Source organism: Agelaius phoeniceus, chromosome 15 (assembly GCF_051311805.1).
Source record: "Agelaius phoeniceus isolate bAgePho1 chromosome 15, bAgePho1.hap1, whole genome shotgun sequence".
Lineage (NCBI taxonomy): Eukaryota > Metazoa > Chordata > Aves > Passeriformes > Icteridae > Agelaius > Agelaius phoeniceus.
This window is the reverse complement of record NC_135279.1, coordinates 7,504,221-7,521,667: the sequence shown is the minus strand read 5'-3', so window position 1 is coordinate 7,521,667 and position 17,447 is coordinate 7,504,221. Positions and strand designations below refer to the sequence as shown.

Here is a 17,447-nt window from a genome sequence, read left to right as displayed (position 1 = left end):
TAGAACAGGAAAAAAAGCTGTCACCTTTCGTGCCCTGTCACTCAGAGCAGGCTCATTTCTCCATTTTGAAGACATTGTTTATTGGTAGTTTCCATAGTCACCTGGAGCATTAACTACCTCAAATCCAGCTTCACTTTGCACATGTGCATAGCCAAGGACACTTCCATTCCAAATGTCTCATTAGGCAATGAGCTGAACTCCCTTTGTTCTTCTACATTGAGCAGTGTATCTAAACCAGCTTGGCCTCCTGGAAGTCCTTTCTAGGCCACCAGCTCCTGCTGACACGGTGCCCTCCATGGCCCTGGTGCTGTGGCTGGGATCCTGGGCACCCCAGGGTCTGGTGATGCCACTGTCCTGGTCCAGGACAGCCCCAGTGCCCAGCCTGGCTGCAGCCATGGCTGTCATCTGCAGAGACAGGCAGCAATGGGGGCAGCTCCCCCTGGGAATATTTGGCTTTGTCTGCAGTGCTCTGTTCTGAGGGGAGCCTGAGCCAGAGCTCCATCACCCACTGCTGCAGCAGCCAGCTGTGCCAGCTCTCTGCCAGCAGGTTGCCCTCCCTTGACAAAACAATCTTCAGGTTTTTCCTTCTCTTCCTGGTCCCTGTCACCCTTCCCTGAAGGGGCTGTCAGTCCCTGCTGCCCCTCACCCAGTGCCAGTCTCTCAGCACCCTCTGTACAAGCAAGGGCTTAGGGCAGTGTCTGCACTGGAGGCTTGAGCTGGAATTCCTCTCACACCTGGGCACTGCTGACCTCGTGGGCCTTGGCTCAGTTTTGTGGGGTAAGGGGTGTTCATTCTGAGTGACCCACGGTGGTAGTGGGCAGCCACACTCAGTACAGCTCTCAAGCTCTTCTGTTTTCACAGCTATTAAAATGACAATTTTAATACCCTGGTACAAGATAGTAAACTATTTCATTTGCATTCAAATGTACTTAAATGTCCTTTTAATTAAATTTATGTAGTCTGGAGCATTTTCCAGGAATCCATGTCATATCTTTGTTATAAAGATTTTCTCCTTTACAAACTGATTTACTGTATGCAATAAGAACCTAACATTAATGGTGTTTCACCATCTGTATTGGTGTAAGTGAAAATTACAGGTGGTATAAGCTCTTTTGAAAATTGCCATGATGATTGTTAAGAGCTGCAGTTATCAATGTTTCTAAGGATGTTCAACACTGTTTTATGGGTCTTACTAAAAATTACTTTAGTCTGACAAAACTCTATCACTTAATCTGATGTTTACCTCAGCTTTTATGTTTTACTGTAGCAGCTTAGCAGGTGCTAAATTTGGATTTGGGGAGGTGGAGAAAGGAGACAGTAATAGAGACTGATTTTCTTGAACTGCTCCATGCTGTGAAGTTTTGAAATGCAATTGAAGGTGTTGTGCTTGTATTTTATGCTGTGCTGTGAGATACTATCCAAAATTAGCCTTCCTGTCAGTTCCTGAGAAATGTTGAGTTCTGGGTGATAGATGAAGGTGTGCTAATGCCTGGATGTGCCTGGTGGCAGTGATGCTCTTGGGCAGCAGTAGTTCCTTCAGCCAGGAGGCTCTCAAGCATTTGCTGCTTTTTTGGCACCTGGTAATCCTAAGCAGCAGGGACTCATCCTCTGAGAAATGCAGCAGTGAGAGAGGGAAACCATCAAGAGCAGGAACTTTATTATAGAGAGGGAGGGTGACTTTATTGAGATGGAGTGACTGGGAGTGCAGGATCATCAGGATCCACTGTTAAAGCCCCAAATTCTTGAATCTCTAATTGTTCTAGTGTACATTAACAAAACCCACTGGAAAAGTATGTCATCCTCTTGTAGCAGTGAGCAGTGCTACACTGCTGGTACCAGCAAAGCTGTTAATTAGTGCATGTGATGGAGTGTGCTCTGGGGAGCGTTCGTGTTTCTGTACTGAATGAGATTTCTGTCTTTGCTATACCTGCTTCTCAAAAAATTGGAACATATTTATTAATTCAGGGAGCAGCAGGAAGAGAAAGCAGTAAATGTCTGACTAAGGTAAATGTTTCCTGACAAGCTGGAGCATTCCTACTTGGTCTTTGTGAATTATATATAATTATATGTAGAATTTTCAGAAGAGATGCTCTGTACATTACTCTGATATATATTTTTGCATAGTTACTGCAGGAAGAAGTTAGGCTTTTACCTTTCTGGAGATTGTAATCCACTCTCCCCTCATTTAATTAGTGAAGTTTGATGAAAAAAGTGTTACACTTGGCAATTCCCACACCCTGGGTACTCAAATGCCTTCACTCTGGAAGGAGCCTCACCCAGCTGCTATTTATAATCTGATCCTTTTACCCACAATTCACTTCTTAAAGAGGAATTTCTTTTCACTGCAGAAATCTGGTTTTGGCCAGTAGTGGGAGTGGGAATGGGAAGGAGGAGTGTGACTTAGTAAAAGAGCTGTTATATTAAAGTAAGCATGTGATACCTAAAAGCTTTATTTTAATTAAGATGCATAATTATCAGAAAGTTTTTGGTGGATTTCTTTTGTTTTGTTTAACATGCAGAGTAAACATTTTTCAGTAAAATCAGTAAACAGATTATAAGTCTGGTTGATAGTCTTATTTACTAGGAATTATTCTTTGATTTTTTTTTTTATATGATGACAACATTTTTTATTTCATCACAGAAAATGAAAAAATGAGAAAGCCTTAAAAGACTTGGTAGGAAGATGTCCTTAGAAATTTGACCAGTACAGCTGCTTGCTTATTGAGTGTATTTGGGTAGTGTTACAATATTGCTGAAATGTATTTTGATGAATAATGGCATAGTATTGCTTGTAATGTGTTTTTAAGTGTTATTTCAGCCAGCATTGTTTAATTTCTCTTTTTCATATAAATAGATTTATAGCTTGTTGTTTGTTGGAGACGAATGTTTCGTTCACTGTCATGGTGCATGATTGAGTATGGTAAAAAGAACCTAGAAAAATTATTCTTACAAAGTTACCAGGAATGATGTGAAAAAGAATGAGAAGAATGAAGTTAAATTTTGGTATTAAATACCTGGCTGAAGAAAGTGATAGAAATATTTACCTTGAGTGCAATATTTTCAGGTTGCAGAGAGTAGGGTGAAGGTTGGATTAAAGCCTATCACTTTGCAGATTTAAAGAGTTGAGGATGTTTTTGAAACCTTAATTCTTTTCTTGATGCTGATTTATGTGAAAAGCTGAGAATTGCAGTAGACCTGGAACTGATGGGTAATCAGAGTTATTAGCAAATATGTTCTCTAGGGGTATGAGATCCCTGTGGTCATGGTCATCCTTTTTTGAAGTTTCATTGTTGAAGAAACAAGAGTCTGCAGTGGGATGTGTTGGTTTTGAGGGACACAGAACATAGCCATGGAAGGTGGTGGGACACAATTTCTAAACTGCTTTGCAGATTCTGGAAAATTTTTGGGGGGGCTAGGCTGTTGTCTGCCATTCTAGGAGTATCAGAAATCTCTGCTTTTCTATTTTATAGCAGTGTTTCCTATTTAGCGACATTTGTAAATTGGCACAAGCTTTGAGAAGTATTTGGTACAAAAGCCTAGTATGAAATTTAACTGAAGTGGGAATTACCTTCTAAAGAATTCTCAGTATGTAATATCTCAGTTAATCACTTGCCTTTTGGTTTCAACAGGAATGCCCAAGGAAAAGTACGATCCACCTGATCCACGGAGGATGTACACAATTATGTCCTCAGAGGAAGCAGCCAATGGAAAGAAATCACACTGGGCAGAGTTGGAAATAAGTGGTAAGGAACTGAGGCAGGGTCCTGAGTTAAGAACTCACTGCAGGTAGCGTGGGCTTGGACAACTCTGGGGTGGAATTACCTACCTGAAGTGAGGCAGCAGAGCACAGGGATAGCTGGGGGTGTGTGGAGGGAAGAGCTTGGGCTGGGATAACACAGGGAGCTGTGGGAGGGCTAAGGTGGGGCAAGTGGGAAATCCCCATGTACAGGAAAGTTTTCAAGGTGAGGATACGGATGAGAACTCTTTGTGTTTGAGATGATGAAGTGAGTGAGAGCATGAATTTAAGATTTAGTCTTTCAACAAGAAGAAGGTGAAGTTGGGGTTGATCTGTAGTGGTATTTTCTTACTATAGGTAATGTAACAACAAGGTATTAGTCCATGAAGCAAAAGTTTTCTGTTTAAAAGGACTTCTAAATTTTGCTTTGTTCTTAAGATTAAAGACAAACACCAAAGCCTCCACAAGCTGTGCAAGCTTTGAGATATTGTTGGATTCTTTAATCTTTTCTGAAAAATAAGATAATAGTCAGAATTTGTAAGCATGTATTTCAACTGGTCAGCCAGTCTCTTGATTTGTAGAGTAAATCCTGAGTTTGCTACAAAAAGTCTTTAACAGGAAATTCAAGTGAACATTTTAAGAATGAAAAAATTTTGTGACATTTTAAACTTAGGCTGTAATTTTGTGTAGATACGGAGGTTCTTTAAGCAACTGCAAAAATTGCCATGTGGGGTTTAAAAATGACTGTAGAGAAATTAGAGAAGAAGAGAAATTTATAGAAGAAGGAGTAAACAAACTGTTCTTCAAATTGTGAAGAATCTTTCCATCCAGTTCACTGAATCTGTGCCTTGCTTCCAGTACCACGTGCCTCCCCATGTGAATAGCATTCTTTACTGAAGGTTACAGATGCAGAAACCCAGTTAAATGCTGCTTCAGGAATCAGCATTATACATCAGCATTAGGCTTGGAATCCTCTTGGACATCTGCTGCTCTGCATAGGAAGTGCATTAAGTGATGGCTCTTTCCTTTCATGCCTGGTAATCTCACTATAGACTGACTCCCGCCAAGGGAGGTGCTGGAGTGGAGAGCCTGGATCAGGGATGTTGATTGGAAATCCTTTCAGCTGCAGGGCTTTCTATGATCACAGTCACCTGTTTGTATTGGGGGTGGGGGAGAGGTGCTAATTCACTTTTAAAATGCAAAGAACTATCCATTTGTGTTTAAAACCTTTCAAAAGATTTCTTAACGAGCATTAGAGGAGCATCAATCCCTTAAGAACTGTATGCATTTGCCATGCAAAATAAAATGTGCCGTGTTTTTTGTTTCATTAATGTTCACACTGTCCTTTCCTTGCAAAGTGCTTGGTCACATAATATGGAAAGCCACAAATGTTTCAACTGATCTCATTTAAATAATGTTTTTTCATGACAGGCTTTTTTATGCTTTGTTTTGTTACAGCTCACTGGAAATTATACCACTATTAAACATTTTGCTGCCAGGGACTGAGTCCCAGATGTACATGTCTCAGTGTAACCTTCCCTGGGCACTAAATATGAATTCTTATTTTGGAGAAAATAACTTAAGGAAGGGAATTAAAAAGAGTGTGTGTTGGTATAATATTAACCAGATGGTTGTTAACCTTGATGAGTCACAGTGGGCATTTTAAAGTAGTTCCAGCTAACTTTTTGCCTTGGAAAAACTGGTGTTGGTACTCCTAAGGCCTTTGGTACAGTGAAATGATTTATGGAAATGAAAAAGGATTTACCCCTGGAGAAAAAAAATCTTGGAGACAAAAAATATTTTGAGACCTTCTGATGATATCTCACATTCCTTGCATGCAGCAGTGTAAAAATCTTGATTCTGTCACACAAATCCATGTTTCCACACTTCAGTTTATACAAAAAAATCATACCTTTTTTAAAATATCTGGCAATAGTTGATACAGCTTTTAGTTGAATGCCAGATGGAAATCCATGTTCTCAACTAAGCATCTTAGTCACCCTAAATATAGTGTTTCTATCTGTTCTTGGCTGGATTAATGCCATAGAGTAAAGATTTTTGGTTTGAAAGATGTGCAGAAATAAGGGATGAACCAAAGCACCGTCTTTCATCTCAGACATAAACTATAATTGAAAAAAATCTGTTTCTTACACTTCTGTTAATGATAAATTCATGGTCAGCTAGTTAATATGTTTTGTCTTGTATGGAACTAGATAAAGACAGATGTTTAAGCCTTAAATATGGATAGGGAAAAACAACCTCAAGCATCCTTGGCAATATCTTGCATTTTCTCACACAATGACAAATTTTTCGTCTATAAAATCAGTGATTATGGAATTTACGTTGAATAAAACAATAATAATAAAACCCACAAAAAACCCACAAGCAAAACTCCCCCTCAAATGCCCCTGCCCCGTACATCCTTGAGAAATGTGCTATTATTGCCAAATCTATGGATTTTAAATGTCCTGTTTGCTCTTGTACCTTTCTTCCCCAGGGAAAGTGAGAAGCCTAAGTTCATCTTTGTGGACACTGACCCATTTGACAGCTTTGCATCTCAGTGACAATTCCTTATCCCGTATTCCTTCAGACATTGCCAAGCTTCACAATCTGGTATATCTGGACTTGTCCTCTAATAAAATCCGCAGTTTACCAGCAGAGCTCGGAAACATGGTGTCACTCAGGTATGGAAATCCTAACAGGAGATACAATTCTTCTTGTATTATCTTTGTAGCAACAGTTCAAATTTCAGCATAAGTAAAATCCCCTTTTCTCCCTTCTTATCTCCCTCCCTGAACACTTGCTGTGGGCAGTGCAGCTCTAGCAGTACTGGCTTTTGTGTGATCTCCTGTTCTGATGTATGACAGTGCAGAATGAGCCTCAGAAGTGCTTGGTTTGATAGCAATCACCCATTTTATATTTTTCCAAATCAGGTTTCCTCTCAGGCATCTCTTTCCAGATTCTTTTACAAATATTTTATGTGGTGTTTGTCTCAAAGAGTAAGTGAAGCACCAAAAAAAAAATAGTTGCTTTAAACTCATAGTAAGGTAGAAAAAAGATCAGATTAGACATTTATAATTGTGTTAACTACAATGTTGTCCTCTTTATTCATATTTAGTAATTACACTTAACAATAGTCCTTGTTTTGTTTATTGTATAACAATTGCAACATCTAGTATCATCTAGTATGTCAGTATCATCTCCTCCCCACCTTTGCTGTGATGTAACTGCATTCCTGTGCAAACTGGGGAGGAGAAAAAAAATGTTGTAATCACAGCTTTCCAAGTTTTTTTTCCCTTCAGTTTTGCAATGCCAAGATGTACAAAGTTAGCCTGGAAGTGAAATGTGAATAATGGTGCCTATTTAGATTACACTTAAGGCTGAAGCATTTTACTTTGTAAAAACACTGTTACATAAATATATAAATTATTTATGTAAGAGTAAATATTTACAGGCAGCAGTCTTTTGCCCTTGACCCAAAGGAAGAGCCTTATCTTGGGTTTATTAGACAGTTGCCAGTAATTGCCTTCATTGCTTTTAATTTTGAAGATACTTCTGAACAGCTTTCTCAAATCCAGAAAATGCAGAGTCTGAAAGTAACAAGAATGTTATTAGAAGTAAAGGAATGATAGAGCAATGGACTGCCAGCACAGCTTTCATGAAATTGGAAGCAAAACAAGTTTGCACATAGAAATATCTGTCATTGCATTTTCCTCCCCTTTAGAAAAGCCCACTCTGTTGGAGAGGATTAAACTAGCTGATTAAATTGGTGCTAAAAGCTCAAATTCCAGAGCAGTTCAAGCCTCAACCTTGGAGGCTGAGCAAAGGGACCTTGCTTTTTGAAGTATAATTGGCAGCTCTGTTTTGTAGCATGTTGTATAGTTGCTTTCAACTGGAGAGGAGTCTGTTCTAAGCTCTAGTTTTTTGCATTACTATTTCAATTAAAAGCAGTTATTAGTTACAGGTTTCTTCCCTTGTTTATTCAACTCCTTGGATATTGTGAGGTAGCAGCCCTAGATTTACTGGAATAGTCTCAAATTCATCTTTGTACTTAATTTAGCCTCCTTTCAGTCTTTTTCTTTTTAAAACATTTTTGTAAATGTAACACTTGTGACATGGAGATAGCTTAGCAGTGCAGAGTCATCAGTAATGTCAAGTCATTATGCATTCTTCCCAACACCACTTCTGATTTATTCTGGCTGATTCTATGGAGCTTCAGCTCTTGAATGTCCTAAGTTTCTTCTGAGGAGAGAAGGGTAAATTTTGTAAATGTGAAATGTGTAGCTGAGGTCTCGGATCATGTAAGCTTTCTATTTATGACCAAAACACAGCACTTGAGCCCAGATCTCTAGATGTGCAAAGCTGTGCATGAACCCACTGTGCTCCTCAGTTAATTGCAGCTGCTCCTTTTTTTTTTTTTACTGTAGTGTAAGAAAAGCCCATAAGCACCTCTTATGTGTGAGAGCACATTGCAGGTCCCAGCTGGGCCAGGGTTTTGTGTTCCAGGCTGGTGTTGCTGCAGACTCTTCCCCTGGATTCTGGGAAGTTGTTCAAACTAATGGTAATTCAACCATGGGCATTGCTGATACCCCAAGGCACAGAAATCATTTGTGCTCTCAACACTGAGAACTGATAACAGCTCTCCCAGCTCCCACACCTGGAGCTCTGGGTTTGGTCTGTACTGTAGAGCTCTCCCAAGACTCCTTTCATCTCCCTTTTTACTGCAAGTAGTTGAAAAAAGAGATGTCAGAGCAGTAGGATTTCTGATCTTTGCAGAAAAGGAGAGAAAAATAAACAGTGCAACATGTTATCTTGGAAAGCTCAGCTGTAAAACAGATCCTCTTGATATGCTTGAAAGAGCTTGAGTGCACCCCCAGTACATTTGCAGATGGCACAGAGCTGGGTGGAAGGGTTGATCTGCTGGAGGGCAGGAAGGCTCACAGGGATCTGGACAGGCTGGGACCATGGGGCAATGCTGTGAGTTCACTCAGGGGAAGTGCTGGGTCCTGCACTTGGGTCACAGCCCAGCAATGCTCCAGTTTGGGGGAGCAGTGTGTGGGAAGCTCCCTGGTGGGGGTGGTCAGCAGCAGCTGAACATGAGCCAGCTGTGCTCAGGTGGCTGAGAAAGCTGATGGCACCTGGCCTGGATCAGCAATAGTGTGGCAGCAAGGCAGGGCAGTGACTGTCCCCCTGTGCTGACACTGCAGTCAAATCCTGGGGCCAGTTCTGGCCTGCTTATGACAAGAAAGACACTGAAATCCTCCAGTGCTGTTCTGTGGAAATCAACAAGAGTTAAATTAACTCCTGCTTCCAGGTTTCCTTTTTGTAGCCCAGAAATACTTGTCCAGTCTCTAGGTACCAAGTTCTAAACACTTTTGAGCAGCAACTTTATATTGATTGATTCTATGAAAGTCTTCACTGATTAGTGGGAATCCATTTAGGAAAGTGAAAAATCTATTTTTTTCTGCCCAGTTTGTTGGGATATCCGAATTCAGGACATGAATTCTGTTCCTGTCTGTATATTGCTTTTGTGAGTTTCAAAGCACATATTTTGTCTTATCACTGAAATTATGAACCCAAACCAACAGAAAATTACTGCTGTAAACGACTAGTGCATGGTAATTCCATAGTTGTGATCATGCTGCCATGATCCTGGATTTTTAAATTTGATTTCAGGGATATCATTTCCTTTTATTTCTTAATCACAGCTGACCTGTTTCATGGTCTGGTTTGTCTGAGCTGTTACTGCATCATCCCTTGTAGATACTAAAGTGTTTAATTATTGCTAATGCTCACAAAGTGTCTGACTGTTTAAGATAAACTCTCCACACAGATCCTTTCCTCTGTACTTCAACAGAATGTGTTTTGTCTGATGTATGTGTCTGAGTACAGTAGCATTTCCCTAACAATTGCTGTTTAGTCTCTGAATTTTTCAATATTGTGGTTTGCTACTATATTGATTCTCTTCTAGTTCAATTTTTGTACTGCTGCAGATAAACATTGCTCTGTTTTCAGACCCATATGATTCTTGCTCTGTCTACAGGGAACTACATTTAAATAACAACCTGTTACGAGTTTTACCTTTTGAGCTGGGAAAACTGTTCCAGTTACAGACTTTGGGTCTGAAAGGTACTGCTGTTTTTTTCTTGGTGTCTGTGCTTCTTTAGTGATACTGCTGCTGAGCTGTAATGATTGTGGTCTGCTAGTTCATAAAATGTTACTGATTAGCAATCCAGATGTAGCTGCTCACTCCACATTTGTAAATACTGTTACTTAGGGATTATTTAGAAAAATAACAGGTTTGGCAGAGCAGTGCCCATAGAAAGACGTTTCCTTTTCTTTTTGCAGACTGTGCAAAAGCTTTCTGTTGCTTGCATGGGGTTTGAATGCAATTCTGTTTTAACTAAGAAATAGTCTGTGGTTAGCTGTGGTACATCTCCAGCCAGAAAGGGAACATCCTTTGTACAGCTGCAGGGTTCTGTGCTGTTCATGCAAGCAGCAATTTGAGTATTTTCCTTTTTTTTCCCCCTCTCAACTTTATGGATTCTAGCTATAAAATTGCTGACCTTGGGGAATTCTGAGTCACAAAATCAGAAGCACTGGGAGATACAATACCTCTATACACTGTTAAGTTTCAAAAGTCTGTTTATCTCCCCCTTAAAACTGGGCACTTGCAGTGTGTGTTGTCCATGACAACTTCTGCAATCTGCTTATGTTTGGCAGATGGCAGAGTCTCTGCTGAGGTCTGACTGTCAGATCAGCTGCTGGGAGATGTTTCACACTGAGCAGAGGTGGCTCCTGTGTTTGTGCTCATCAGCTCTGCCTGTTGTACCACAGATTTTTCACTGCTCTTAGTCCAAGCACCACCTTTGGGATGCCCAGTCCCACAGCAGAATCAGCAGGGAATGTTGTTAAACTTCACCAGGGCTGTCCACACATCCAGAGTTTTGTGGGGCTGAAGACCTGAGATCTGAAATCCCAAAGTAGTTCATAGCAGATCTTGTCTCCAAGATGTCAGCTTTCAACACTGATACACAAGTCTGCAATAGTTCTGTGTATTTTATTCAGTATTCCTGTGAATTGGTTTGTAGGAAACCCACTTACACAGGATATTCTGAACCTGTATCAGGAACCAGATGGGACACGACGGCTACTGAACTATTTGCTTGATAATTTGGCAGGTACTGCAAAAAGAAGTAAGTGATCATTCTTCAAACATTTCTTTCTGCTGTGTTAAATAAATGTGATTATCACTTGTTGTATCTCTATTTTAAAATGTTCCCATAGTTTCGACAGAACAGCCACCTCCAAGATCCTGGATTATGTTGCAAGAACCAGACCGTACAAGACCAACAGGTACTGGAACACTTCAAGGCTTTCTCATTTCTTCTATTTTCCTTTTAATAAAAGCTGTTGATCTTTACTGGAAAAGAAGTTAATGCTTAAATTAACCAATCATCTGGGCAGTGCTGACCAGCCAGCTGAAGTCATTCAATCCCAGTTGGAACACCTGTTCCAGATTTACCCATCTTTCACTCTAAAGTAATTTATTTTTAATTAAGGTCCCCCTCACAGGAATTGAAACTGTTGGCCACAATTAGTTAAATGGTGGAATTATAACAGGCTTAATTTAACATTTGTTGAAGAATAAAAAAATTGAAGCATTTGAGCATGATTTCTAAAAAATGTACAGTTAAGTAACCAGGGTATCATCCTTGAGTCAGCATTTTTCGTGCTGTTGGGATTCAGGTCATGTTTAATTCTTTGCTATTTTTTTTCCTGCATAAATTGTTTAAAACACAGTTTTTTCTATTTAGCTGCACACCAAAAAATCTTAGTGAATTTCTCAATTATTGCAGTGTCTTCTCTTTCAAGACTGATAATTCTCCCATTATTAAGGTGATTGCTTCAAAGATCACGATGTTAATGCAGTTTCTGTTTTGCTGTCACCTATTTATTGGTTTTCAAAATGCTATACTTTGACCCCAATCAGACCAAGATTCTTTTCTTCAATTCTCTATATCTTCAAACAGTGGTCTTGTTTCTTTTTTCTACATTTGAGAGGAGCTTCCGAGTATCTCATTGTTGTACTGCAAATTCTTTAAGTGCTTTTTAAAAACAAACCAGCCTATAAAACCCAGCAAAACAACCCCCCAAATCCATGCTGCTGGATTACCTGTTGAGTTGCCCCTCCCTGTCTCATTATTGCTCCTGTTTCAAATTAATACAGAGAGGAGATATTTCTTGTCTTATGCCTGAATGGCTTTTTGAGGGGTTAATTTGCCTTCCCTTTTTCTTTGTGTGAAAGGATCCTCACCCTGCCTATGGATCTGTTTCAGTTTGTGGTGGCAATAATTAAGGTAGATTTTAGAGACTCTAATTGTAGACTTGCAGACCTTTGTGTGGCTGGCAGATACAAGTGTTCAAATACACTTACTTTGTTTTGGGTTTTTCACAGTTCAGCACCACTTAGCAACATAAAACACATTTTTCTGCTCTTCACTGTGTTAAGCATATAAAGGGGGGGGTGTTTGTTTCCTAATTAAATGCTAGAAGGCAGCTGCCATAAGTCCAAACATGTAATTTGTCTCCCTAGAAGAACTAACAATTTTTTTAGCACCGATACACATGCTGTGTTTTGGTTGAAACAAATGAAGTGTGAATTGATAAATTCGCAGAAGACAAAAGTCAAGAACATAATTGTATTTTTTTTTTAAATCTATCAGTGTGTAAGTAAAATTATTGTTCTGCAGCCTTGTTCTCTGTCATGTGTTACAACGTCCTCTGTGACAAATATGCCACCCGGCAGCTGTATGGCTATTGTCCATCCTGGGCCTTGAACTGGGAATACAGAAAAAAAGCCATTATGCAGGAAATACTGAGCTGCAATGCTGACATCATAAGTCTGCAGGTAAAAAAAACATACACCATTCTTTCTTTTCCTTTTCTATTCCCGTGTGCTGGTTTCTTCACATTAAGTGTATTTTTAGTAAACAGTCTGTTTTCAAAACCTTCTGCAAACAAAAGAAAAAGTGGTGTTTAGAACATTATTTGTTGCTTGACATCAAAAGAAGGCTCTCAGCCCCCGCAGTTGGAATGGGAACCAGCAGCCCCTGATCAAAGCAGTGTTGGTGGGGGTGTCTTTGTGCCTGTGTGTGTATGTGGGGCTGTAATTGACACATTTTCAAGTAAGAGGCTTGAGATAATCATAACTCCAGGGATTGCAGAAATTAATTTATATTTTCTTAAAATAAGGATATTGCTCTTGAATTTGCATTCTCTCATGTACTTAATTTTTAGATTTTTTCCCCCTTAAATCTAATTTGAAAGTGATTTACACTTCTGAAGAGTCTAAATAATATCTGTCTTCTATATTTCGCTAATAGAACGTTCATGCTGTGCTGCCTTAACTTTGCAGGAGGTTGAAACGGAGCAGTACTACAGTTTTTTCCTGGTAGAATTGAAAGAACGTGGCTATAATGGATTCTTCAGTCCAAAATCTAGAGCTAGGACAATGTCAGAACAGGAAAGAAAACATGTTGATGGTTGTGCAATATTTTTCAAAACAGAAAAGTAAGTGATGTGGTTTGCTGAGCCTTCTGTTGTCTCTTGCTGTCTTTTACATAATTTCTCAGGTGGCTCTTACAATTCACACAGTTGGCCTTTAACTGTCCTTTTCTAGCCAGGTAAGGTTTTGATACAGAGCATTCCTACCCCTGGAAAGACTGGTTTATATGACAGAGATCATTCTGTGTGGAACTAGCAATAAAAATATAACCTTGAAATATTGAGTTGAATGACATTTCATTCTGTTTGAGCAGTGCTGGTTGGGAGTTCACTGAATTATCCTTCACTTGTTGAGTGTAATGATAGAAAATGAAGGAAATAATGAAAAAATGAAGCAGATTTTCTTGCCTTTTTTTTGAGTAAAGAAATTTATAATTCCCCAAATTGCAGAAATAAGGCCTCAGATGACATTGATTTTTTTATACATTAGCCTTTGGTAAAGCAAACAACAAGGGATTACTTCACACTTCTGTAAAAAAACCTTAATCATTTAAGAGCTGCAGGTTGTGTTATATTGCACTGTACAGCTTTGGATGTGATGGTAATAATGTCCCTTCCTACTTCCATTGCTGTGTATCTATAAGTAAATGTAGGTGCCAGGTTTGCAAGCTAGTGGCTTGGAAAATTATTTACTCCCTCTCTGTTAAATCTGCATATTTGAACTAGGAACAAATGCAGAGTTAGAAACAAGCATGACTTTTCTAAAATACCTCTCTCTCTCTCAACAAAATATTTTAATTGTAACTAAGGTACTATAAACTACATGAAAATAGTTTTCATTGCTATGAAAACTATATCACTTGATTTCAATTTAGGATTTTATGAAATTATGTGACTGGCTGAGATTTTCACATCATAAATGTGTTTGAGCTTTAATTAAAAGGAGAATTACTGATAACATTTCCAACTGTATCTGGCTGCTGAAAACAATTACATATGATGTTTTTCTTTCAGATTTACTTTGGTCCAAAAGCATACTGTTGAGTTCAATCAACTAGCAATGGCAAACTCAGAAGGTTCAGAGGCTATGCTGAACAGAGTTATGACAAAAGATAACATTGGAGTCGCTGTTCTGTTAGAACTGCGAAAGGAATTGATAGAAATGTCATGTAAGTCCCATTTCATTTATTTTTTAAATAGATGGTATTTTGTAAATGAAAAAAAATTACTCTTGTTATAATAAAGAAGAGAAGCTAGGTTCTGCACATGAATTTGGCTTTGCAGTTTGTATGTTCAGGCAAATTTATTCCCAAAAAGGATTTTGGGGAAAAGTCATATTGCTTAAATGATGAGGTTTTTTTTCCCCTACTTGTTTTGCTAAGGAAAAAAAGATATAAAAACTTAAGTGATTTTGTTGTTTGGTTTTCGGGTTTTTTTCTTAAAACTGTGTACAAGTATCAAAGAATCAGGTGGTGTTAGTTGTGTGTTTCTGGATCATGTATCTCCATCATTTTAACTTATTTTCTTTGCTGTCATGCCTAAACAAACTGTTTGTTCTGCCTTGTCATTCTTAATTTAGGAAATGTAAATTGGCTTTATAAGTATCACAGTAGGAACCTACTCAACCTGTGTTATATTTATCCAAATTATATTTTATTAATTCAGGTTGTAGCAAACAAGCCTTTTAAGAAACACTTCCAGCAAGAGAGGTAACTCAGAATGTGGATAACTTAGAATTCAGAGCTTGCTGCCTAATAAGATATGAACAGAGCCTCTTTGCTATCAGAGCCTGAGGAAAGCTGCTGTAATTTTTTAGGAAAACATTATTTGCCTGTAATTAGTATTATCCATTACTTATGTTAATATTCAGTGAATACAAAAGCATTACATTTAAGAAGATAGTCTGTTAATGGTCTTGAATGTGAAATATCATTCCTAATGCCTTCTATCAACTAAAACACTTGTTAAATGTAAGAGGAGTTATCTGACCCTCTTCATTCAAATGGTTTTAACCCTCTTGAGGTCATATGGTATTTTTTATTTTTTGTCCCCATAAACATTTTGTTTAAATTTTTATAATAGTGTTTTCTGTCACTGACTGATTTTAAATAAATAACTGATTTCAAATTTTAGCTGGAAAGCCACATCTTGGGATGGAAAAGCAGCTAGTTCTTGTAGCTAATGCACATATGCATTGGGACCCAGATTATTCTGATGTGAAGCTGGTTCAGACTATGATGTTCCTGTCTGAGGTAAAGAACATTATTGACAAAGCTTCTCGTAGTCTCAAACCTGGTGTTTCGGGAGAGCTTGGAACCATTCCACTTGTACTGTGTGCAGATCTCAATTCTCTACCAGACTCTGGTAAGAGTTCTATTTCTTATTCTTTTGACTGTTTCAAGTGTGTAACAATTGTAAATTTTTCTGTTTGGAGAATGCATTGTTTGATAATATCATTGTTTGATAATATAAGCTCGAAGGGAAGGGAAGGAGGAGAGAGAACTGTTTCATTTGTGAGTGACCTTGTTGCTTGTGCTGTAGTAAAGCTGTATCTGATCTTTCAGAAGCATTTCCACTGTGATTTTGTTCCCTGTTTGTTCCTGTATTTTAAAACATCTTCCAAAAATAACTGGAGACATGAGTGTGTTGCTGATAATTCGGTTTTCTTAAAATTAAGTGTGAAAAGATATTTTACCTTTAAATTTGCTACCATACAATCATTTTCTGTCATGTTTTAGAACTTCTAAAATTCAATACATCCTTTTCAGAAGGGGACTTTTCAGAACTCCTTATTAGCATGGCACTTTGTTTCTTGACTTGGTGGCAACTTTATAAAGTGCAAGGAAAGAACACATTCAGTGACTGCCACCTTACTTGCTCAGGTACCCAGCTGAAGTGCTGTACTCAGGAGCCATCCTTCATCTCCATTCCTGGTCCCCTTCCTTCTGGCTTCATCTTGGCAGCTCTTAACAGCTCTTAGGGCTTTAAGGAGCAGTTATTGCTCAGCAGTAATGGAAATGGGATTCTTTTTGATCCAAGGGAGGCCAGTATCACTAATGGCGATTGCAATGACCAGTTCACATGTCTGGTTGTCTTCAAAACAACTTTACTGCTTCTTTTACCAGAACTTTAACACAGCTATTCTGACATTGAGGCACAACCATCGTTTTCTGTGACACAAATCTAATCAATTTGGCTTTGCAGCCTCTTTAAAGTTAACTTCTTTTGAAGTAGTGTTTCAGAAGTTGGCTTTTTTGAAACACTTTAGCTGAAGAACATTAAACAGCAGGACCTGAGCATAAAAACAAGAAGAGGCAGCCAATAACTAGCATTGATAGAATTTTACTTCTGATTTTTTCATCTTCCCCTTCCCAATCTATGCCTTATTAATCTTCTCTTTTTTTCTAATCAAAGTGTGTCACTTTGTTCTAGGTGATACTTGCTCTTGATACACTTTGCCCTGCAGTATTTTAAAAGAACTGCTGTTGATTGTACTGTGTGTTGTTAAGGTTTTGGTTACATAAAGCCTAAAGCTGGATGTCTGACTTGAAGTACCTACACTTATTTGCTGAATGTTTGTTAATACCTTCTTGTTTGTAATGTGTCTCCTCACAGGTGTTGTTGAGTACTTGAGCACTGGTGGAGTGGAAACAAACCACAAAGATTTTAAGGAACTGAGATACAATGAAAGTCTTACTAACTTCAGCTGTAATGGAAAAAATGGGACAACAAATGGAAGAATTACACATGGTTTCAAGTTGAAGAGTGCCTATGAGAATGGTCTAATGCCTTATACAAATTACACATTTGACTTCAAGGTAAGGACTTGTTAATATTTTGGAAAGGTTTTCCATTTTCAAGTGTAACTAATGTGATTTGTTCTATGAAGTTGTTATGTAAGTTAATCTGTGTAGCTAAGTTCTCCAAGTTTATACTTAAAACATAGCAAACTAGAATGCCCAACACTTCAGTCTCCTAAACACCATCTTATTCTTTTTAATAACTTGCAACAGCTTTGCAAGAGTTGGGGTGCTCTTAACCATCCCTGTAAACAGAAGGAGTTTGTGTTTTGATACTCCAAGCTAAATGACAGGGGCACTTAAGCTGTCAAGTGCAAGGAAATAATCCATGTTGCTTCTGGAAAAGTCTGAGCTCTCTGTTGGGGAAACAGAGATTGGTTTTTTTCCTCTTAGAAATCAGTGAA

At 38.6% G+C, this 17,447-nt stretch overlaps 1 protein-coding gene across 2 annotated transcripts in view; it reads left to right on the top strand.

Annotated features, from left to right (window-relative positions):
* The window catches only part of CNOT6 (CCR4-NOT transcription complex subunit 6), a 32,682-nt gene that overhangs the window by 10,877 nt on the left and 4,358 nt on the right, over nucleotides 1-17,447 (top strand). The window contains exons 2-11 of one of the 2 annotated variants that reach the window (XM_054642622.2): nucleotides 3,630-3,743; nucleotides 6,234-6,420; nucleotides 9,780-9,865; nucleotides 10,828-10,917; nucleotides 11,024-11,092; nucleotides 12,490-12,647; nucleotides 13,155-13,309; nucleotides 14,258-14,412; nucleotides 15,377-15,607; nucleotides 16,859-17,061. In XM_054642622.2, the coding sequence (XP_054498597.1) occupies nucleotides 3,632-3,743; nucleotides 6,234-6,420; nucleotides 9,780-9,865; nucleotides 10,828-10,917; nucleotides 11,024-11,092; nucleotides 12,490-12,647; nucleotides 13,155-13,309; nucleotides 14,258-14,412; nucleotides 15,377-15,607; nucleotides 16,859-17,061 (1,446 nt within the window). In that variant the 5' untranslated portion in view covers nucleotides 3,630-3,631. Of the gene's footprint in view, nucleotides 1-3,629; nucleotides 3,744-6,233; nucleotides 6,421-9,779; nucleotides 9,866-10,827; nucleotides 10,933-11,023; nucleotides 11,093-12,489; nucleotides 12,648-13,154; nucleotides 13,310-14,257; nucleotides 14,413-15,376; nucleotides 15,608-16,858; nucleotides 17,062-17,447 lie in introns of both variants that reach the window. The other variant, XM_054642620.2, reaches the window with a different exon arrangement.